Raw genomic sequence first — 23,577 nt, 5'->3', positions numbered from 1 at the left:
TTGAAGCCCTGGAGCGGTAAAGAATACAGTATGTTGAGTGTCATGTGGATTTTCCAGGTATTCCCACCCACATCCTGCTGAACACCACTGGACTGTCCCCTCCGGCTCGGGCGGACAGGCTGGAGCTCCTGTCAATCACGGGTGAAGTCATTAAAACATTGCCGATCCGCTACTACCCTGACCGCCAGCCGCTCGGCATGTGGAACATCACCGAGTTCGTTCCGCCCAACGTGGCCTTCTTCCTGCGGGTGACTGGATACGACCAGGACGGTTACGTGTTCCAAAGAGTCTCCAGCGTGTCTTACTCCAGTATCATACCTGGTCAGTGATGGTGATCCGTATTCACCCCACTCAAATTAAGATGTAAGGAATTGCTTACTTACTTATCTCTCTTTCAGGTGCCCCTAAGGTGCTGATGCCAGCCACAACTCATGGCTACTACCTCCAGAGAGGGGCTGTTAAATGCCAGGTAGAGAGTCTGATCCCCTTCACCCTGCGCTTTAGTCGGGATGGAAAACGACTCGGGGTGGACCAACTTCTCAGGTGAGCACGGTTGAAAAGAAAATGAGTCCCAAAAGCCCCCAAAGTCACATATCTGCTAAAATCTGTTCTATATCAGGCAGGGGAAAGTTCAAAGGAATTTACTTAAGGTATAGAAAAGGGGTCAAATGAGGGGGCAGAGGCTGGAATGTGGGTTCTGAGCTACGGACCGAATGAGGAGTTCCATGGGATGGTGCAGGTGAATCAGGATGACTGGGAGATCTGGGCTGGGTTGGTAAGAGTTGAGGAAGAAAGAGCGTGGAGCATGGAGCAGGAGAAACCACAGGGAACGAGAGTAAAAGGAGGCAGTCGGCTGGTGGAGTTGAAGAGATGATGAGATTCAGCTGTGCGGATGAGCTGGCAGTGGATGAACCACACACACACACACACACACACACTCACACACACACACAAACACACACACATGAAGACAAACGAGGGACAGACAGCCCACAGAGGGAGAGCACAAGGAAAAGGAAGGAACAACCCAACTCTGGTAATACTCTGGGTAAATAAAACTAGCTGTAAATTGAATATATGCCATTTTCCATACAGCCGTGTTTTAAACATTACAATATATTAGAAACAGGCACCAGTCAAATCAGCTTTTTTCTGGGCTGCTCTTCTTCTACTGTACCATGTTCAACCTCGAAATCAGTTCCCCAGATGTTGTTGTACTGGGATGAGGATGGTGGGTTGGCTCCCTCCTCTTGATGCCAGGAGACATATTGGACATTCTGTTTGATGATGTTGGTTTTCCCTTCTCATGCAGATCTGTAGCATAGCAAAGCATGGCATGGCGTAACAAGACAAAGTCATTGAACACTTCTTCTTCTCCATTTCTTCTGTCACTCTTTTGATCCCAGTGAGTCTGGAAGCGCATCGTGGGAGATAGCCCAGGTTACTCTGAAGGATGAGGGCGACTACGAGTGTATTGCTATCAGCAGTGCTGGGACGGGAAGAGCTCGCACCTTCCTGGATGTTTCAGGTATCTTAACATTCCACAACTGTCACAGTCTGATAACCTGTAACTCTACCACTATATTTAGGGTTTCATTGGATTATTTAATCTGCAGTTATTCTATTAAAATCAAAGGTACAGAGACAAAAAATGCAACAATGCTCACAACAGTGCTTGTTAATAAATACAGAAATGAGCTAAAGTAAAATTTAGATGCAGAAAACAATACTTTCATTTTTCACATTCAGAATGTCGTCTTCAGCGAACTGTCACAATGTAGTTTATTGAAATTTTAAACTTAAAATTTAATCTACCATCCATCACTGCAGCTAATGAGCCAGGACTGTTATTACACTCAAAGTATGTGATGGATCTACTCTGGACATTGAGCAATTTAAAGTCTCAATGGCTTTAATGTCTTGTATCATGTTTAGTAAATAAAATATCTTGAGTTAAATGGTGCTGCAAGACAGATTTTATGTAATGCTCTAGAGCTTTACATGCACACACACACACACACACACACACACAAACACACACACACACACACATGCATACTTTACTTATGAACACAGGGTTATGAATACAAGTGCCAGTCGCTGTGGGTTTTATTTAAACTCTCGCTGCGGCTCCCATATATTAAACCTGCATGATGACAGAATTAATATAACGTTATGGAAAAGTTTGAAACCAGCTCTGCAACAAGATGTAATCCATGCCTGCCAGCGACCGTGTCATGGGGTTTCTGGTATGGTTTGTGTTCCTGACTTGTTAAGCAACGGACTGTGGATGTGGTGTAAGATGAGAAAAAGTTTTTAAAACTGTAAATAAGTTCCAGGCTGTGCAAGAAAGAAAATTGGGTTTAGGACTCGATGTGAACAGCAGAGCAGAGACCACTCGTCACCACAGTAATAAATGCATGATAATTTACTATCTCAGAAATTCATAACCCAGGTCATAAATTACTTGGAGGATGCGCTTGTGATCTTTGCGTTGTCAAAGCTGGGAGCACAGACAAAAAGGAATAGATTATGATTTATACTTTTCAGTTTCACCACTGGCCCGAAACAAAAATGTAATTTTTTCTTTTCCCCCAAAATCCTGAACTGACACCAAATGAGTCCAAACTCAGTCAGTAAACGTCTCTGTGTCCAAACGGTTCCTAAAAAAACAGTGGAGGGGAAGACGTCGGAGAGTTGAGAAGACGAGAGTTAGTTGAAAGACACTTTGTGAAAGAGAAGAAGGAAAGAGAGGAGTCAGGCATGGATCTGTTTAATTTATGAGCTCAACCTCACGACTGTGACTCGCGGTCCAACGATGCAGCGGCGACTACGTTTGTCCAACTGTTCCCACTTATAATGTCTGACATGAGTCCTCCTCAGCCACAATCCCACCTTTGTTAGTGGGCCAGTTATATTCTTAACGGAGTGACAGGCACTCACATTGTACACATGTACACACAGAGAAACACACACACACGTTATACCATTCATCTGCCAAATTTATGTCTTCCTAATCCCACAGAGCTGTGTTGAGATCTCCAGCATCCTCCCCCTACCAGAGCCTCTGCTACCTCTCCCTCGTCTTCACTTTCATTCCCCCTCTTCCCTCCGTTTTCCCTCTTTTCCCTGCTTAGCTCTGGCTCACCTCTCAAAGACGTGATTGACGACACGATGAGACTCGAGGGTTTAGTTTAACGAGAGAAAACAGAGAAAGAGGAAAAACCCTTAATAAGGCGTGTTACTGTTTTTTTGCACAAACATGAAATACCTTTACACAAAGCTGAGATGTACACACTTACATGCAAACACACATTGTGGAGGACAGCAGTGCATTATGCAAGGGTGATGCTGTTGATGGAGGTTCCTATCTGACTATAGCACAAAGATTGTGGGCAGAGGAATTTGAATAAAATAACCACTTTATTTAGAATTTAAACTTTTAGCTAGAATTGATAATGTGATTGTGTTTTGTGTCTCTTTAGCTAAATGGTCTAAATCGGTGACTCAAAGAACTTTTAGCCATTTCTCCACCTGCAACCCAGTTTCACTTCTTTCTTATGTCTTTGAGATGTTAGAACAGCCAACACAGGAGATGTATTGTTCCCCAATTTATCAAATTGAAGTACTTGTCGGAGGCATGAAGAGATCAAACCATCCACAACCAGAAGGGTGCTCAGAAAACACATTCCTCCTCCAAGGCTAACGCCTATCATGACATGTTATTAGAAAATGGAAAAAAATATATGATTCCTGGGTCCAGCAGTTTATCTGAATCTGTTCCGAACTTTTCACGGGTTCTTTCTTGGGTCGTGTCCCACCCTTCCACAAAATTCCTTGGAAATCAGTTCAGTAGTCTTTGAGTAATCCCGCAGACAACCAGATAAACTGGGACTTAAGCAAATGTATGCAGGTAAAACTCTAGGTGTGTTTTTGAGGATGAAGACAAACTAATTTACATGAAAAATTAAGATGGAGGTTTGAGTTGTTTTACTGCGGCCGCCTGTTCCGGTCCGACCAAGATCTTTGTGCCCATTCTCTCTTATTTCACACTTTCAATTAAGACAAAATTCCCCAAGATTCAATAATAGACTTCACTCAGAAACTTAGTAGCATCTGCAACATTTTGCCTCATGAGTAGAAAATACTGTCAAACATATCCGATGTGCATTCCTGCTTAGCTTTCTATATGATGTCAAGTTTCTGGCAGCTACCAACAACATCATGTCCTCACTCTGCAGAGCCGCCTCCCGCCATCACCGTCGAGGGGAACGTCACCTCCAGCCCGGGCTCCCACGCCGTCCTCACCTGCCACGTGGCCAGCACCGTCCACTTCAACCTCACCTGGCTGAGAGGGGGTCACGATGCCCGTCTGGACCCGCGGGTGCGAGTCCTGGGCAACCTCTCGCTGCAGGTGTCCACTGTGACGCCGGATAATTCCGGCTGGTACGAGTGCGTCGCCATCAACGAGGGGGGGGCGACCGCAGAGCGGGTCTACCTGAGCGTGCAAGGTGAGCCGTGCGTGTTTGTGTCTTCCTCTTTGGTGTGAAACTACCCGGCGACAGTTGATCGAATGATTAAAAAGTGGGTGTTTAACTTTGAAAATGCATATTTGTGTGAGACTTTGCCTTTGGCGTGTGTGTCTGTGTGATTTAAACCTTGGGGGAGCAGCACTCTTGGCAAACACAATCTCCTTCCCATATACAAAATCATCTCCAAGGTGCCGCCCCCCCTTCCTCCCTCCCCTGCTCCCTATAATTCACCCTAATGCTTTCTGGGAGGCGTGAAAATTATTTATGCCTCTCTCTCAGGCAGCGCTAAAGTAGAGTTTTCCATCTCCTGACAGCTCCTATAATCTTGTTCCTAACACTTCCCTGACACCGAATCGGGAACACTTGCAGATGGAGGAGCGTATCGCTGACTACCTGGCGAGCGGCTCAGAGTGGATGCATTACAGCCGCTAAAATCTGCTCTGAGCCGAAGACCTCAGTCAGAACCTACCGAGGTTTAGAGGTTCGCGGCAGCAACAAAGAAGAAGAAAGCTGTGTTTTGCATAATCCAAAATCTAACCCTGTATTTATTCTGTTATAAAACCATCGGCCTCATTAAAGTTAATTCAGAGTCCATATGCTGCTTAGTGTGGCCTCAAGTCCTCCATGTTTGTGTTTGTGTTGCCGGCTCTTAATGTGTAAAGCAAAAAGCATTATCTTTACACTCAGACAAAAAAAAAGAAATGGCTCACTTTACCTTAACCTGTGTGATTTTAATTTGAGTGAACTGTGTCAAAGTCAAACCTCAGTGACACAGACCGACGAGCAGCAGGCCGGTTTGGAGGAGAACTCTGTTATTTAGCTGGTCTCGCTGAGGGATAAGTAGCACAGTTGACCCTGTAACATTTTCCCTGGTTTAACTGGATCATTTTCTCTCTTTTAAAATCTCCTCACTTTCCTTGCCTTCACATCATCTCGTCACAGCTGTCTTTTTTATTCCTTTTCAAACCATTTTCTCTCTGATTTTTCGATTAATTTATGTCAATCTCTTTTCGGTAACAGCTGTTGGCCAGCCCCGGGGGTTTCCCCCTGGTCAGCCCCATCATAGTCATTAGTTTCACTTTGAAGTGAGTCAAGTCTGCTGACGTCTTACAACACTTGGCCAGAAAACTGTGGCACTGAGCGCACGTCCACTCGACACTGACAAAATGTAAAAACACCCGTCTTTTCATTTTGACCTTTAGGCCACACAACTCTTTTTATATGTCAGTATACTGCAAACTACAGGTGTTGTCAGTGAGCTGACAACTTACCAGTCATCAAATATATAACAGATCTTAAATCTGTCTGACCACAGCTGTACAGGAGTGTGTGATTGTTATAACACGCAACGGCAAATACAAAAACACAACAGTAAGTACAAAAACACGACAGCAAATACACAAAACACAACAGCAAGTACGAAAACACGACAGCAAATAGAAAAAACACAACAGCAATTACGAAAACACAACAAGAAATATGAAATCACGAGAGTAAATATGAAAAGATAAGATAAGATATAAGATAAGATATAAGATATAAGATAAGATACATTTATTGGTCCCACACACATGACATGCAAATGGGGGGAAATTTGTTCTCTGCTTTTGTCCCATCTGGTGAACACAGGAGGACACACAGAGCAGTGGGCAGCCATGCACAGCGCCAGGGGAGCAGGTGTTGGGGGAGTAAGGTGCCTTGCTCAGGAGCACTTAGACAGTGGCAGTGGCAAACAAGAAAATATAGGGCGGTGTGGCCTAGCGGTTAGAGTGGTCGTTCTCCAACAAGAAGGTTGCCGGTTCAATCCCCACTCTTCCCCATCTGAATGCCGAAGTGTCCTTGGCAAGATACAGAACCCCTAAATGGCCCCTAATAAATGTTAAGTGTGCTAATTGTAAGTCGCTTTGGACAAAAGCATCAGCCAAAAGACATGTAATGTAATATAGCAGCACTTTCAAATGATACAGCTTCACATGTCAGATATTGCAGGTTTTTTATTTTTTGGAAAAAGGAAAAGATGGAGCAGGTGAGAGCTAAAGCTAGGCCTCCTCTTCCTCCTCCTCCTCCTCCTCCTCCTCCTCCTCCTCCTCCTCCTCGCTGCTGCTGAGTCAAGGTTGAAGAATGTGTCTTCCCTCTACAGATCCTCCTTTTCTTTCTGAACTCTGAGGTGTCATTTTCTCCCTCAGGCCTGTGTGACCTTGCGAGACATTGCGGCAAGAGAAGAGTTTCGGCTTTGGCTGTAAAAGAAAAGGACAGGCACCCTGCCCCGCTTTCCGACGCCCGCCCTCTTGACCTTTTGTCTGCTAAATGATCAACACTGTACAGCCTCGGGCTCCGCGAAGATTAAGATCCAGTTGAGTGACAAGTTGATGTATTTCAATTTGTTCTCAAGCTTGTAATATATATCAAGGGTCACATTTTTTTACTGCCGGCATCTGGAAAATTGCGCCGTAGTTCTTTTGAAAAGCGCGGCATCGCTGATGATTGAAGTGGAAACATCGGCTCATACCTGTACATTCCTACACACTTGCTATACTCGTGTGTGTGTGTGTGTGTGTGTGTGTGTGTGTGTGTGTGTGTGTGTGTGTGTGTCTATTCAACTGTTTGAAGCTGTGGCTGCCAATCTGGAAAGGTCACTGCAGATGATTCTAGCTGTGGGAATACCACAGAGAAAACAAAGCCCTTAAAAGGATGAGTTGAAAATCACGAATCAATTTAAAAAATCTCCAGGATTCCAGAGTTTCCCAGGGTCTGGAATCAATAGCTGATGAAATAAGGTTGAAAGATATGCTGAGAAACAAAAGAAGATGTTGTAACTGCCGTCACTCTTCCTGCTGCAGTCACAATAACCGTTTTTCTCCTGTTACATCATATGCCTTACATATATGTGCATGTAATCGAGTCCCTGACCTCTCTACGCTAAGGAGACCAGGGTCAAAAGCTGAATTTGATGGCAACTGGACGAGTTGGTGAATAATCAGCAGATTCATGTCGTGTTTTGTTTTTTTCCTCCAGAGGTGCCCACGGTTTCAGTCGAGCCTCGGGATCAAACCTTTACGACAGGAGAAGAAGTGAGGATCAGGTGCTCGGCCAGCGGTTACCCCCCGCCCCGGCTGCTCTGGACACACAACGACATGTTCATCATGGCCTCCAGCAGGTGAATTCTACTGATTTGATTCTTAGTTCTTTAAAATGGACATTTGCTTTTTTCAGGTTTTTCCATCCTCTAGTGTGTTGTTTAGATTCTTTTGTATGTACAATTTCTGCAAAGTTGAAATTCCCAAAGTGTGCGGTAACGGTAGCTCCTCACAACCACGGAAAACCCTGAGGATTCGTGAATGTGCACAGAGTAGCTAGTCTGGCAAAACCGTTTCAAGTGATTGGCCAAATTAAAATAATGCACCTGAATATGAGCATGAGATGTCTCCTTTAAACCTCACACGTCTTCAACCTGTTAAAATCTGAAAGTTTAAAACCCATGAACCAAATAACTTAGGGTTAGGGTTAGGGTTAGGTTAGGGTTAGGGTTAGGTTTAGTCCATGGTTAATTCTAGAACCATTTTCTTTTTAGTCTTTCTGTCTCATTGCTCCACAATGTACTGAAATGCCTCCAATTTCCACGCACAGACACAGGTTGACTCCCGATGGCACACTGGTTGTGAGGAACATGGAGAAGAAGGATGGAGGCGTGTACGGATGTTTGGCGAGCAACCTGGCGGGGACGGACACAATGACCTCCGACTTAACTTACATTGGTGAGTGGTGCAGTGCTCACACTCAAGTGGAAAATGTAAATACATGTGCACAAATGGAAACATGGACTAGACGTCTGACCCCGGACATAGTTATCGTAAAATTGTATAATTCAAGAAATTCACTCACTACACATAAAAGTTCCCTCACATTCACACTCAGACATGCACACTAGTATCACTACATTTCATTTGCTGCCTCCGTTTGTGATTGTGATCCGTTCTGCAACGATTCTCTCTCCCTAGAACCTCCTGTGGTGACCGTGGCGTTAAGTGAGATTCTTATTGGCATCGGAGAAACCATGGTTATGGCCTGTTCAGCGTCTGGAGTCCCTCAGCCTGAGATCCTGTGGTACAAAGGTAAAGTTCCTGCAGAGAGAAACAAACAAAAACCATCACACGTTATTAAAATGTCACAGAATCATTATCTTGAGTAGTTTTTAGTCTTATCCTCAACTTGCTCACGCGACCCAAATAACACAAACTCGACCGCTGAATTCTATTTGAACTTTTAGGTGATGTCCAACTGCATTCATCATCCCTCTGGGACGTGGACACAGTCGGAGGGACCTTAACCATCAAGGAGACCCAGATGGTCGATGCTGGAGACTACAGCTGCGTGGCCGTCAATGCTGCCGGCACTTCTTCAGGCGAGATCTCTCTGGATGTGGGAGGTGAGAGCAGCAGCTAGTTTAGTTCATCTCGTAAAAGCACGACAGAGTCTTTGCCTGTTTCCCAGTGTTGAAACTCCAATCCCATCAGGATGTCCCAAACTGGATTATTTCAGTCCATGGCCACTGTGACTAAATGTCCGACCTGGACAATAAAGCAGAATTAACCCAGCTACAAGCAGGTCTAGATTAGAGGGATAAAAGCCAAAACTTTATTTGGAGCCTTAAACCTGCTGTTAGGGTTCTGACTACTCTCTGATGTATACTGACACACAGGCTGCTTTGGAGCTGGTAGTGAATGATGCCTTTGACAAACCAAGCACAGAACATGTCTGGTTTACAACTAAACATGCCAACACATGGGTGTGTCTGTACCCATGCATGGTTCACAGTGGGAGGTGGATTTTTGCACAAGCACACAATTCAAAAACAGCCAACAATGCGTTTCCAGAGGCTGATAAATCTGGTGCAAATTCTTTGTTCCCATTTTGTCTGCTTTCGTACAAAAATAGACTTCTGGAATCTAAAAACAAGTCAACATGTGGACAGCTTGATTGTCCGTGGGATCTATTGCAGATGGACGAGCTTCCCCTAAACCTGTTGACCTTTGTATCCGTTCCAGCTGCTCCCAAGTTCACCCGAGAGCCGTCAGATGTGGCGGCAGACATCGGCTCCAGCGTGACCCTGCTGTGCCACGTCCAAGGTTACCCCGAGCCACAGGTCACCTGGCGCAGAGAGGACAGACTGCCCCTTTTCAACGTGTCCCGCACACATGGCACCGTCACACAGAGCAGGGGAGGCCTACATATCACCAGTGAGTTTTTCATATATATGTACATTCATATACGTTAAACGGATAGATACTCTTTGTTTACACCTCAACATCCCTCTGACCATCAGGCTTGTGGGTGGAGGATGAGACGGTTTATATCTGTGAGGCCCAAAACCACTTTGGCAGGATCCAGGCGGAGGCCAGTGTCACTGTGACTGGACTGGGTAAGAATGTGGCTTTATTTCAAATGTTGTGTTTCTGATGGGATGTTGTTCTTTTGTTTTCTCAAAGAGCAGAAGCTTTGTGTTAATCTAAAAGCAGATAATGTAATTTTTGTGTTTACATGTGGGCTCTCTTAATGAGATTGATTTGATTTTGACTGAGAGTGACTATGTTTACACAGACAGGATATTTGTTGGGGTTAAGGTAATCAAAATGATATTCGTCTTATTCAGTCATAATTGGGTTAATATCTCAATAATGCTGTCGATGTAAAAAAAAAGTGAATTTTATAATCATCAAGGGTAATTGTCAATTGTTTGTGTGCTGTAAATTAAGTGAGGGAATTACAGTTGTGTTGAAGAATCTAGCAACTGCTAAGAAAACCCCTGTCCCCCTGTGAAGGGTTCTTGTACTTCAAAGAAAGCCCCACGGCAACAAAATACACACCCTCACACATTCGGCCATTCCTTTTTGCAAAACCTTAACATTGTCAAAGTATTGGCTATGTTTTATAAAACGTCTTTCCGTATGTCTTTGTGTGTGTGTGTGTGTGTGTGTGTGTGTGTGTGTGTGTGTGTGTTTTGTGTGTTTCGTTTCGGCCTCAACACATGAGTGTGATTTCGTTAGCACCTTCCAGTGGGTGTGTTTGAACACATGTGCCTTGTTAAACCACTGTTTCTGTTTCACTGTCGCTCTACAGTGGAAACAAACCGAGCACTTATATGTGGGCCAGAGGTCAGAAAGCACAGACCCACCCAGATGACACACATCTCTTACTGCCCCACTGCCCCATTTCCCTGCTGACACACACACACACCCAGGGCAGAGGGATGTTTACAGTAGTTTCTTTTGGACGGGAAAGGAAGTAGAGAGCAGGGAAACTAGCGGATCAGGAGCAATTGTGTTTATTGAGTGTGTGTGTATGTGTGTGTATGTGTGTGTGTGAGAGCACTTGTGTTGAGGTGGTCATTGTATTGCCAGCTTTATCCCTAAATCGTAAATGTGTGCAATAAGAATTTAACCATCGCTTCTCCCACATACTAAATATTCTTGTTTTTGTCTAATTCTAATATTTTGTAAATATTTTGTATCTTATTATTACTTTACTTATCGTATTATTACTTCTCCTGGCTGTCTTATATTGCTTATCTTTTATTTATTACTTACTTTACACTTTTGCGTCCCTGCAAAAGTGTTGCTCTTGTTTCTATATGAATCTTGAATACCCTTTAAGAGTGTGTGTTTATGTATGTGATGCTTTTAGCAGCTATGGAAAGTGTGTACTGTTTAAGCTGCACTGTGTTTATAGCAACCACACATTCCCTATTCATTATACATTACACACACTAATTTTTAAACACATGCATAATTTAACACAGTGGAAAACACCTTCAGGCTAAAGTCTATTATTGTGTCTCAGATATGAAATTGGATTGTTTTGTGTTAATCAATGGTTTCTTTGCATGTGTACCATCAATCCTGCTAATATGAATCTACCTGATCATTTTCTTGAGCACAGCCTCCTTGTTATTCTCTGACACAAGTTATTTTCCTGATGTGTGTAGTCTTGCCTGTCATCGCGTTGAGTCCGGCTGTGCTCAGTGTGATCGAGGACCAGCAGCTGACTCTGCCCTGTGTGCTGCTGGCTGGCAACCCGCTACCTGAGAGGCAGTGGCTACACAACTACGGCCTGGTGAGGACACACAGAGGACGCTCACAGTTTGCAGACGCCTCGTTTTTTAACCGCGTTTCAACTCAGATCTTTCTATTGACTGTGCGATTTGTCAGGTAACATCAGACCAGTATGTGACGGTGAGGAGGGACGGCAGTCTGCACATCGAGAGGATCCGGCTGGACGATGCCGGGGACTACACCTGCTTGGCAGAGAACGTCCTTGGAGCTGCCAACGATACCACCACTGTCAACGTATATGGTGTGTGCACAATGACATAACCACAAGCACATGGAGTTGCTTAGTCTTACTTTTAAAGCTGCATTTTACATTTCCCACCAGCACATGTAACACCTCTATCCCTGAGGATATGATAGAAATATCTGACAACTGAATAGGCCAGTGTGCAGTGTGTACGAAATATGCATAAAATGTATATTATACTGTAAATAGCACATATTAGAAAGTGACTTTGTTGTATAGATACAACATATTTTCCATTTCCAAGCTGATGCTCCAGGAGCTGATCTTTTGTTCAGACTCCCAGGACTAAAGCAAAACAAAATCAGGACTGATAGTTTGGGAACATATCAGTTCTAGGAGTTCACATAGGCTTTCTCCAGATGTTTTTAAGACATGTGGTTCTGTGTACAGAGACAACGTAATACACAGTACATACAAGGAATGCTATCTACTAGATTCTATAAATACTTGATGCACAACAAATGTGTCCGACTGTATTTTTTCTTGTGTTTCCAGTGATTCCTACCATTCAACATGGGCCTCAAGTGTTCAGCACGATTGAGGAGAATCCCATCTCACTGCCCTGCCGTGCCGGTGGAGTACCCAACCCAGATATCACCTGGGCCAAGGTCTGTATTGCCCTTAACTCTCCACGTATAAAGGCCGATGAGAAGGGTTATACTCCAGAAAACGTTCCTGTCAGTAATCAGTAATCAGGGTAACTCTATATTTGTAGAGCAATGCTCACTCCATTGATTTGTTTTGGCATATTGTCAAAATGTGTGTCTGCGCTGCACCATGAAATCAGCCCTAGCTGCATCCGATGGTTTGAACAGTGTGCTCAGCCTTGACTTGTGTATCGGTTTGTACTCTTTAAGTTTGTATGTGGGCTGATCTTTTACACCAGTTGTAAAAGCGTCGCTGTTAAAGTGCACAGCGCTGCAGGGACGTATGAAACTAGACTCTGCTGAGTTATGCACCAGATGCTCAAAAATGAAATTACCTCCGATTCCTTTGCTGTTCTCTGTAACATCGATCCAGTCAAATGCAGTAAATCACGTCCGATACAAAAGGGCAGTCCAGATATGACACATTCCTGATCCTGATGATTGTTTTGGTTAATATGATTGTATAAACATTAGCGTTTCATTCCCAGCAGGGAAGCGAATCAAGTGATTAATTCAAACGCAAACCAAACAGCTCTTTCTGGTCTCAAGTCAGTGTTGGTCGCCGTGTCAAATGTTAACAAAGCCGAGTTAATGAAGTAAACTCTGGCCTCTGCCCTTTCCCGGCTGTGATTTGTTTTGTAGGGTGGGAAGCTGCTGTACTTGGGTGGTCCTGCCTTCTCCCTGGATTCTGACGGCAGCCTTCTCATCGCTTCCCCTTCTGGAAATGAGACCGGAGAGTTCATCTGCGCAGCCACCAACGCAGCCGGCTCCGCCTCCAGGAAGGTGCAGCTCACTGTCTATGGTGAGCCTCGTCGCCAGGCTGCACGGAAATAAACAAGAAGGAGCGCTAGGTGGACGCGTAGCTCCGCCAAAGCTAACGCCCGATCCCGATCTGATCTACTGCTAAATGTAATGGAGCCCCATGCTCCCCTCAACACTTCATGGAACACTGTGTAGTCGTTTATTGCATAACTGACAGACAAACAAAGATATGGGAAGGAAAACACAACAGCCTCGATGGGGATAATGAGTTAAATGTAGAATGTCATGTTAGCAAATTATTAATTAATTGATCCTGAGACATTTTGACAAAGATCATCATGACTAGCCTCTCAGGCAAATTTTATTTTACACCTAATGCTAATTGAATTAGTCGAGGCATGGTCACTCGCCTGATTGGACTAAAAAACAATTTCACAATAATAATCCCTCCCTTAATACTCTGAATCGGTTTCACCCTTTTTCCAGAAAATAAATTAAAAATCTCTCTCTCATTCGTTCTGCCATCAACTCTCTACCTTGATACTAAATATTCACTTTTAAATGGTTTGTCTCTAAATTGGAATAACGGTTTCTGTGTTTGTTGCCCACACTCAGTTCGTCCCAGGACCAACGTCGATGGAGCTGGAGTCTCAGCCGAACCGATGAGGATGTCGGTGATCGAGGGTGAAGACGTTGTTTTGCCATGTGAGGTCCACAGCGTCCCGCCTCCCACCATCAGCTGGGCCAAGGAGAGGCAGCTCATCTCCCCTTTCTCTCCCAGGTAAACACACACACACACAAACACGGCCACACACAATGCTCACAGCTCCTCCCGGATTCATGAGATTGTTTATAACCTTTTCACTTTATTAACTCGGATATTGTTCCCGGACCATAATTCAAGCTGAGCCCCACCACAGACATAAAAACCTCTTGCTGGAGAACACAGTTACATTCATATTTTACAGACACTGAGAAAACCTCCATGCTGTTTTGATTGCTGTGCTCCGTGTCTGTCGACTGTTCATAACCTCGGGCTATTGTTTGTGGTTTTTATAAGATGATTGGGTAATCGTACTCCTCTCTGTGATCTGCTGCACCTACTGTGCGGCTGCCTCAGCAGCTGTAATTGTGGTTGATGGCAGATTAGACAGAATTATTATACAGAGTATTTTTTTACAGTCACAACTGATGAACTCATCCTGTGTGTGCTTATTTTTCTCTAGCCTGCTTAGCAAGACCTTCTGCTCCCATAAAACATCACTTTACAGTTTGCTTTCTCTCTGTGTGTGTGTGTGTGTGTGTGTGTGTGTGTGTGTGTGTGTGTGTGTGTACGTTTTCCTAGGCACACTCAGCTTCCCTCAGGTTCTATGAAGATCTTGGAGAGCAGGGTGTCAGACAGTGGACTGTATGTGTGTGTTGCCTCCAACATCGCTGGAAACCTCACACAATCCGTTGCGCTGAGTGTTTTAGGTACGTTCACAAGATCCCAACCAGTAACACAGGCCCTGTTCAGACCTGGTGTTAAAGTCCATCCTGAGAGATGTGATCACAAGTTGACAGTTTAAAGTTCATCTGTTCACACCCGGCATTAAAAAGAGCCCAGACTGTTTCTCCTGTGACCACCTCCTTCCCAGCATAAGCGAGATAGAGAGAAAGAAAGATTTGACCCAATTAGGAAAGTGAATCTTTATGCTACTCACTGAGAAGCATAAAGATTCATTGTGGAACTGGACCAGAGGACATCATATGGGGCCGAGGACACATTTGTGTTCACACAGAGAAAAGAATGTGGCCACACCTCCTATTGTGGTGTGAGTGATCGGATCTAAGTAAGTGTGGTCACACCTGAACTTAGAGCTGTACACAGGTGATGGATCACTCAGGATGGATGTTGACACCAGGTCTTAACCGGGTCATAGAGGCATTTCATAACCCTATGATGATGGATCAGTGGTCTGAAGTGTGAGTGTTGGAACTCCGGTGTGTCTCAGGTGAATCTGTCCTTAATATATTTATATAGATACATTAATCAAACTTCATTATAAAAGATATGATCAGCCTAATGAAAGTTGCAGATCTGATCGATCCTTCTGTGTTATATAAGTATTCATGGGTTACCACACACTATAGACACTAAAGTTCCTGTGTGATAGATACAGGTACAGGTACAGGTGCTTAAACCTATTGAACCTTGTCCTCTGTCCTGCAGTGCCCCCTAGCATACAGGCCGGCCCGAGGGTCATAAAGGTCCAGCTGGGTCACCCTGTGGAGCTGCCCTGTGTGGTGCGAGGAGTTCCCGAGCCCACTCTGACCTGGACTAAAGGCGATCAAGGTTATCCAGTGTCCCACGATGGCAGCCTGGCACTGAGACATGTGGGACTGGAGGACGAGGGAACGTACACGTGCACAGCCTCCAACGCCGCAGGCAGAGACCAAGCTCGAGTTCAGCTTCTCGTGCAAGGTTGGTTTCAGTATCAGATTCGGTACAAATGTTAATTTTGACTCAATAAGGAACTGATTTCGATCTAGTTGTCAAAGGTTAAGGTCATGTACAGTAAAGTACAGTACAGTACTCAGTGATTGTTTTGTCCTTTCAGTGCCCCCTGTGGTCGAGGTACTGGAGCCGCCCTTCAATAGTCCCCTGCAGGAGAGAGTGGCAAACCAGCGAATCGCCTTCCCTTGTCCTGCAAAAGGTAAAGTAATCTTGTTCTTCCATATGATGAAGACACTCCCATTTCTATTAAAAGTAACATTTGGTTAGTTAAAAGTACTACTGTTCTGCTTTAAATACACAAAAATTACTTCCTCACAGCTAATGCTTGATGTCTGCTGTTCTATTTATCCTGCTTTCCGTTCTCCTGCAGGTCTTCCCAAACCAGTGATCCGCTGGTTGCGTAACGGCCAGGAGCTTACTGGGAACGAGCCCGGCGTCTCCATCCTGGAGGACGGCACTCTGCTGATTATATCCTCTGTGTCCCCGCTGGACAACGGCGAGTACGTCTGTGCTGCCGTCAACGATGCCGGATCCACCGAGAGGAAATACCAGCTCAAAGTCAACGGTGATTGAGCTGCTCATCGAGTCATTCGCCAAAAACTCCGGTGCTCCTCTAATGAACTGTTATATTTAACACGATCACCTCTGAAACCTCCACAGTGCCCCCGGATTTTCTTGAAAATGAAACGCCAGGCAACACGTCGGTGGTCCTGAACCAGCCGACCAGCTTGTTGTGTGACGTCAGAGGAAGTCCGACCCCTGTGGTCACCTGGTACAAGGATGGGACTCTTGTAGGTGAAACCCCTCTGAACACGTGAAGTTTTATTTTGCACAAAAACATTTAAAGCAACGCTATGTAACTTTAACTGGAGAACGGCGCCCTCTGCAGCCACAAGGTGAATAATTCTCATTGGCTCCAAGCGCTTCATGTAGAGAAAATCTATCCCTGACTGCGTTAAAAAAAACAAAACCAGATGATATTACCCATGATCCCTGGCTTCCTCTTCCAGAAGAGCTGCCGCTGAAACAAAGAAATCAAACTCTATTTAGAATTCTTCATATTTAAATAGTTTTCTGCCTAATATTGGTAAAAAATACAGTTTTTCATTGACTTCTTTTTAACTTTTACACTTGAACCAGCTGGGTCAGATTTTGATGATTGAAGCTGTGACTATCAGTCTGGTCCACACTTCCTACAGGGGATTTTACCCACTCACCAAAGTTACATAGAGCAGGAACAGAGATTCAGGGTGGGGGGGGGCAAATAAAACGGCTCCATTCTCACTGTTCCAAGTCATTGTGGCATCAAACTAATTTTGAAGCTGCTGTTTAAGGTAAAAAAGTTCAGTGTAATGCTTTAAAATGATCATACATGCACACATAATCAAAGGAAAATTGTCCTTCATCTTTAAAACTCTCAAAACGTACATTATCTTATTTTTTTTGGGACACCCTCTGTAAAAGGTGGATACGCACTTCAGAGACAAAGTCAGAGAGATTAAGTAACATGCTGCCTAATCCTCTGCATAACCTATACTTACGCTGCGGTCGAGTGCTGTGAGTCATCTACAGGGATAAAAGCATCGAGAGATCATCGTGACCTTTCCTTTTCATTTATTAGTGAAAGTTCTCATGAGTGAACGTCGTCCAACAGAACCGACCAGAAACCGCTGTGGATCCTGTGTTTCAAGGCCGGCCTCGGTGGCAATATGCTCAAAACCGTTATGACCAAATAATTATGATGAATTGATATGAGAGGAGGGAGACTGTAGCATCCCACTTACTTGGCTGCTCTCTGCTCACTTGGCTGCCTTGTACATTTTTCCCTGCGAGGCACAGATGGGAAAATCGGAGCGCTTACTTTATTCTGCTAATTACCAGTAATTTGAATCAGGATTCTCTGTTCCTTAAATGTTTCTGGCTCTGGGCAGCAGATGAAAACGTTCCGTGTTTTCTCCACTTCTCCAACGATTCACAAACAGCGGTTGTTTTCCAATTCAGTCTAAATTAAAAAGCTGCAGATTTTGCGGCCTCTTTGTATTTCCTATAGTTTAACTTGTGCTGTTTCTGCTTATGTATTTGATTTAATTTATTCACGTTGATTGACAGGTGCGGGCTAGTAGCTCCATCCAGCTTCTGGATATGGGGAAAACCCTGAGACTACTGAACGCAGCCACAGGGGACGCAGGCGGCTACAGCTGTATAGCCATCAATATCGCTGGCAGCAAAGAGAAAGACTTCTTCCTGGATGTTCTGGGTGAGGAATCTTCTATGGCCACGCCAAGAATTACACAGAAGGAGCTCTGTGCAGAACCTAGACTGAACTGTGTTAAAGGTTTAAACCATTTTAATACACGAGAACAGACCCTTGAGGAAGGTCTTTAACTTAAAAGTTGTGTTAAATGGTCTTTCTTGTGCAAGTGAACACAGTGTTTGGTCGTCTCTCCTTCATCATACATGGATGATTTGACGCATTTTCTAATATGGAATGATTCTCTCCCTTCGTGCCACAGTCCCACCGACCATTGCAGGTTCTCCTGGAGATGTGTCAGCCATTCTCAAACAGGAGATCAGTCTTGAGTGCAAGGTGCAGGGAGTGCCCTTACCCACAATCCAGTGGTACAAGGACAGGAAGTAAGTGCCAGCTAAAATTAAGGAATAATCACATAAGATGGAACGGCTGGGTTAACAATTCCCTATACGACCATCCCTGTCCTTCTCATTTCTTTTTTAAATTCTTACCAGACTGGTGTTTCTTGGTGATCCGAATCTGGAGGTCACCAACAGAGGTCAGGTTCTGAGGATAAAAAGTGCCCGTCTCGGGGACCAGGCCCGGTACCAGTGTAGTGTCATGAATACAGCCGGGAAACAGTCCAAGGACTTCAACCTCAGTGTCTATGGTGAGTGTTTGTTTGGGAAAACCCAGAACAGCCAGGTGCTGTGTGCAAGGCCTTTTCTTAGAGTTGTATATCAGTAGAAATATGCTCACATGACCAAATACAAAAACAGATGTTATCATATGATTGTTCCAGTGCCCCCCACCATCAAAGGAGGTAACTCAACCACAGACGTCACTGCCCTGCTGGCCATGGTGGTGACCCTGGAGTGTGAAGCCCGCGGGGTGCCCCTCCCCGTCATCACCTGGTACCGAAACGGAGAGGCCATCATGTCCAACCGCCAAGCTCAGTACGTCGAGCGAGGCCACTTCCTGAAGATCCCCCGAGCACAGGCGTCCGACGCTGGTCTATACACCTGCAAGGTGACCAGTGTGGCTGGGAGTGCTGAGAAGGCCTATGAGCTGGATGTTTACTGTAAGAACTTGACATCTGACTCCTGATATCTACTCACATTTTCATTCCCAGTGCACTGCATGTCCGCTTTATTGCCATAAAGGCCAGTTTGGAGATTACACCTCAACATATCTTCACTAAAAGGTCTCTGACTTTGCGCTGCTTCACTTTATTAGCATAACATGTGGCACGTGTGATGTTCAGCTGTTTTGCTATGGATTGCTTGAGGTTATGAGCTACAATGCATGATAGCACATGTGATATCTTTCATTTATCCATCTTCATTTTACCAATAACATCTATACTGATTCTTACAGCTCTGCAGAAATATCACAGGTGTTACATTTATGTAGATAGATCATTTATATAGACCCTGTAGTTGCAGAGGCATACACGGTGTTTTCGAACTGACAAAATGTCTCAGGTATGAAGAGTTGAATCAGGTTTTCAACCTCTAAGAACCTCAGACTCCTCTTGTCTCTGTGTCCGAGAGCCTTCTCGTGTGCGTTGTTGAGCTCTGCAGCTTATTATTGTATAAAGCTGAGCTTTAAGGTATTTTCTTTCACTCTCGATACATGGAGACATTTGCAGCAATAGAATAATTTCAAACAGCTGCAGATATTTGGCAAACATGTTAATAGAAAAAATAATTGATCCGTGAGGAGCACAGAAATGGATTTGAAGTATAAAGCAATTACACATGTTGTGGGCTGTTGAAGTATGAGATGCAAATGAGGTTTAAGTCAAGCCGAAAAGTCTGCCAAGCATGAACTCTCCTTTTGTTCTGTCCCCCCCCCCCCCCCCCCCCCCCCCAGTGCCTCCTACCATAGCAGGCGGAGGTGACGGGCCCACTGAGAAGACAGTGGTCCTCAGCAAGTCTCTGATTCTGGACTGTGAGGCTGGGGGACACCCTCCGCCCTCCCTCACCTGGCTGAAGGATGGAGTTCCTGTGCACGATGGTGAAAGCGTCCGCGTGCTCGAGCAGGGGAAGAAGTTAGAAATCCTCTCTGCCACAGTCTCCAATTCGGGGCGCTACGTGTGCGTGGCCACGAGCATCGCTGGGGAAAGGGAGGTCAAATACGACGTCCGAGTTTTAGGTAAGAAAACACCAGAAAAATATCTTTGAAAAGGAATAAGGCCAGATAGTATATTGGCACTAATATGCACAGCACATTGTCACCATCACCAAGACACAAGGAGGGCAGAGCAGCTGTGTTAGAGAATGTTAAAAAATAAAAAGTAGTCGCATTTTTTGCTTAATCCTGCTTAATAACCAACAACAATCAAAATCCAGTGTTTTATAGGTGCTGAGAGGCAGGACATATGTTAAACATTGCTAGGCCCAGCTTATTATTCTTATAACATAAATCAGAAACCATCCTGATAAGCATGCTAAAGAGGGTTCCAAGTTAAAAGTGGTACTTGTTAATATAAAAGATTTTATTTAAAATTGTCTTGTATGCACTTCTACCGCAAATTTTTTCATCATAGTGTTTCTGTGCTATATTTAAAGGCTCAGAGTGTTTGTGTAGCAGGGTGAGTTGTGTCACCATCTGCAGTGCTTTCATTTCTGTGAGAGGCCTAACAACCTTTCACCGCAGACTGTCATGTGTGATTTATGCTTTAACGACTCCTGTGACAGTTAAGAAAACATTGAACCGTTGTCGGCAGGATTCGAACCTGCGCGGGGAGACCCCAATGGATTTCTAGTCCATCGCCTTAACCACTCGGCCACGACAACTTGTGTAACCTGAGCTGATACTGAGTTTTTCCACTGAGGGCGGTTGCGCAAAAACCACGTGTTGCATTCCACATGGGAAAGCAACACGTGCCACTTCACTGTGGCCTTGCAGAGGATTTTTATCTCTCCTTTCGTCTTAATACAACAAAACATTGATAAATAGCCCATGGTTTATTCTGACATGGTTTGTGTGTTATAATCTAATACAATCTATTTTAGAATTGAACATGCATTTATTGTGGTTTTCACAGAATCTTAACTTTTTTTTAAATATTCTCTCTCCCAGTTCCTCCCTTCCTGGACGGAGCTGATGACGTGACAGACAGCACGGTGATACTCAACAGCCCTTTGGAGCTGGAGTGTGAAGCCACAGGAACGCCTCCACCCGTCATCACGTAAGATCCACATCTCATGCAAACACAGAGATAAACACACGTGAATGAAAACACAGATTCAGCATAAAAAATTCTCAACTTTCCAGGTGGTATAAGGACGGGAAACCAGTAAGACAGAGGGAAGGCCTGCGGGTGGCTACCAGCGGCCGGCGGCTGATCGTGTCCCGAGCTCAGGTCTCGGACACAGCTCGTTTTCAGTGTGTGGCCACGAATGCAGCAGGGGAACATGAGCGGGACTTCAATGTGGTCGTTCACGGTAAAAACATTTCAATCTTTTGAATCAGTTTCTGGCAACAAATGATAAATAATCTCAATAGTTTTGCACGTGTTCTTATCGTGATAAATGTGATTTATGCTTCAAACGCAACGCACAAGGACAATCCCAATTTGGGTAAATACTAATCTCTGCCTCTATGTAATTTCAATCTTCCTAATTAGCTGTTGTTTAGTGGTTGTAAGGAAATAAATCTATAATCTTCTGCTCTCCAGTTCCTCCATCCATCCGCACTACTGGACCTGCAGAACGTTCAGTGGTTCTCCACAAGCCCGTCAGTCTGGAGTGCATCTCCAGTGGCATCCCTCCTCCAAGCATTACCTGGATTAAAGATGGACGGCCTGTCGACACAACACAAGAACACCTAAAGGTTGCTTTTTTAAAATTTTTATTTATGTGAACCTGTCCTCTGACAAACGCTGTTTTCAGTTTCATCATAAATTGAAAAAGAATTGCTTATGGTTTCAGCACGGACCAATGATTGGTTGCATGTTGACAAAAAAAGTTATATTTTCCAGCTGTAACCTTGAGACACAGGAAAAAGTTGTCTTCCAGAGACACTGACATGTATTATAAACTTTACTCATCCTTTTTGTGTGCTTGTGTGTGTGTGTGTGTGTCACAGCTTGAGTCTGCAGGCAGGATACTGAAGGTCACAGAGGCGAGACTGGAGGATTCTGGGAGATACACCTGCCTGGCCACCAATGCAGCTGGTGAAGCCCAACAGCACATTCGGCTCAGTGTTCATGGTAACGTGAAGATAAACACAGAACTCCCTCGTCTCCCAGACTCTGTCACGTCACACATCTTCACTCCTGTTACTCTGTGACTAGGTGGAGACACTAGAACATCATCTAACAACTTGTTCTTCCTGTGTGTGTTACTGTGTGCGTCCTTCAGAGGCTCCCTCGATCCCTTACTCTGGTGAGATCATCAACCAAACCATCGTGTCAGGCTTCCCCACTGAGCTCGAGTGCAAGGCCACAGGCAGCCCATTACCTGGTAAGACAGCCCCCCCCCCCCCCCCCCTCCATCCCGCTGCGCTCGCTCCCAGGCCGCAGGGCGTAGTTCCCCCTGACCGCTCACTTGGACTTGGCACTTCTCCTTCTTTCCTTATCTTTAACCATTAGCAGAAGAGCGGAAAATTGATCTCAGATGACTCCCTGCAGGCAACTCCACTTCCCTCCCACTGCCTTTCTTTCTTTCCAGTTGGATGCACAACTGTGTCCAAGTAGAGTGCAGATAACCAGTAAGCAGCATTCCCAGTAAACAATAGCACTTTTTTTCTTGGGGATGTTTCTGCATTTAGTAATGAATTGTCTTTGTTTGATGAATCACTGAATGATCTAATTGGTCAAAATACATCTGTGTGCTTTCTGCTTCTGTGTCAGAACCTCTCCCGACCTTGAGGGTCACCTGGCTTTGGTTTACTTCCTTTTTTGATCATGAAACATATTGAAGCAACTTTTGTTTTTATATGCAACACATTTCTGCCACAAACGTCAACATCTAACATCTGCTCTTAAATACCCTGTTGCTTTTTATTGAGTCATTGTTTTGTGTTTGTGCAGTAACTACCCACTAACCATTACTTCATTAGCTAATGTTTATCTATAATTAATGTCGTTTCCATGTTTTTTTTATGTAATGCACTTTCAAATACTGTTTCTTCTGTGCTTCAGCTATCACTTGGTACAAAGACGGTCGACCTCTGACCTCTGCCGCTGGGGTGACCATGCTGAAGCGTGGTCAGCTGCTGGAGATTGAACGGGCTCAGCTGTCTGATGCTGGGACATACAGATGTGTAGCGGTCAACCTGGCTGGAGTTGCTGAGATATTACACAACCTGCAGGTGTTTGGTGGGTGACTCTCTCTGTTGTTCTTTTATACTTTTATCAAAAGGTCTGTGCTTATCCAATAATACAATTATTGTTATTGAGCCATGACAACTGCCTCAACCTTTCTCGGACTGTTTTGGATTGGTTCCACTCTCTTCACTCTGTCAGGGAAATATAACCATCTGGTGTCCCTCATGGAAGCTACCTCGGTCCTCTGCTTTTTCACCGGACATGCTTCCTACAGATCC

The 23,577-nt window shown here is 44.6% G+C and overlaps 1 protein-coding gene and 1 non-coding gene across 2 annotated transcripts in view; one reads left to right on the top strand and one right to left on the bottom strand.

The window, feature by feature from the left end:
• hmcn1 (hemicentin 1) overlaps positions 1 to 23,577 on the top strand; it is a 77,295-nt gene that overhangs the window by 23,328 nt on the left and 30,390 nt on the right. The window contains exons 8-38 of the mRNA XM_053430487.1: positions 58 to 321; positions 399 to 543; positions 1,407 to 1,528; positions 4,242 to 4,511; positions 7,548 to 7,689; positions 8,160 to 8,287; positions 8,531 to 8,644; positions 8,800 to 8,958; positions 9,578 to 9,769; positions 9,856 to 9,951; positions 11,515 to 11,642; positions 11,738 to 11,882; positions 12,381 to 12,493; positions 13,175 to 13,334; positions 13,910 to 14,075; positions 14,640 to 14,767; positions 15,507 to 15,758; positions 15,895 to 15,990; positions 16,162 to 16,356; positions 16,452 to 16,582; positions 17,901 to 18,048; positions 18,305 to 18,425; positions 18,537 to 18,691; positions 18,824 to 19,102; positions 19,897 to 20,178; positions 21,109 to 21,217; positions 21,304 to 21,473; positions 21,707 to 21,861; positions 22,117 to 22,240; positions 22,392 to 22,493; positions 23,174 to 23,350. Coding sequence (XP_053286462.1) covers positions 58 to 321; positions 399 to 543; positions 1,407 to 1,528; positions 4,242 to 4,511; positions 7,548 to 7,689; positions 8,160 to 8,287; positions 8,531 to 8,644; positions 8,800 to 8,958; positions 9,578 to 9,769; positions 9,856 to 9,951; positions 11,515 to 11,642; positions 11,738 to 11,882; positions 12,381 to 12,493; positions 13,175 to 13,334; positions 13,910 to 14,075; positions 14,640 to 14,767; positions 15,507 to 15,758; positions 15,895 to 15,990; positions 16,162 to 16,356; positions 16,452 to 16,582; positions 17,901 to 18,048; positions 18,305 to 18,425; positions 18,537 to 18,691; positions 18,824 to 19,102; positions 19,897 to 20,178; positions 21,109 to 21,217; positions 21,304 to 21,473; positions 21,707 to 21,861; positions 22,117 to 22,240; positions 22,392 to 22,493; positions 23,174 to 23,350 — 4,968 coding nt within the window. The remainder of the gene's footprint in view (positions 1 to 57; positions 322 to 398; positions 544 to 1,406; positions 1,529 to 4,241; positions 4,512 to 7,547; positions 7,690 to 8,159; positions 8,288 to 8,530; positions 8,645 to 8,799; positions 8,959 to 9,577; positions 9,770 to 9,855; positions 9,952 to 11,514; positions 11,643 to 11,737; positions 11,883 to 12,380; positions 12,494 to 13,174; positions 13,335 to 13,909; positions 14,076 to 14,639; positions 14,768 to 15,506; positions 15,759 to 15,894; positions 15,991 to 16,161; positions 16,357 to 16,451; positions 16,583 to 17,900; positions 18,049 to 18,304; positions 18,426 to 18,536; positions 18,692 to 18,823; positions 19,103 to 19,896; positions 20,179 to 21,108; positions 21,218 to 21,303; positions 21,474 to 21,706; positions 21,862 to 22,116; positions 22,241 to 22,391; positions 22,494 to 23,173; positions 23,351 to 23,577) is intronic.
• Positions 20,741 to 20,822, bottom strand: trnas-aga (transfer RNA serine (anticodon AGA)). Its single transcript has one exon. It is a non-coding gene; the product is annotated as a tRNA-Ser (tRNA).

Source organism: Pleuronectes platessa, chromosome 9 (assembly GCF_947347685.1).
Source record: "Pleuronectes platessa chromosome 9, fPlePla1.1, whole genome shotgun sequence".
In the NCBI taxonomy this organism is placed as follows: domain Eukaryota; kingdom Metazoa; phylum Chordata; class Actinopteri; order Pleuronectiformes; family Pleuronectidae; genus Pleuronectes; species Pleuronectes platessa.
This window is presented reverse-complemented; position numbering and strand designations above follow the sequence as displayed.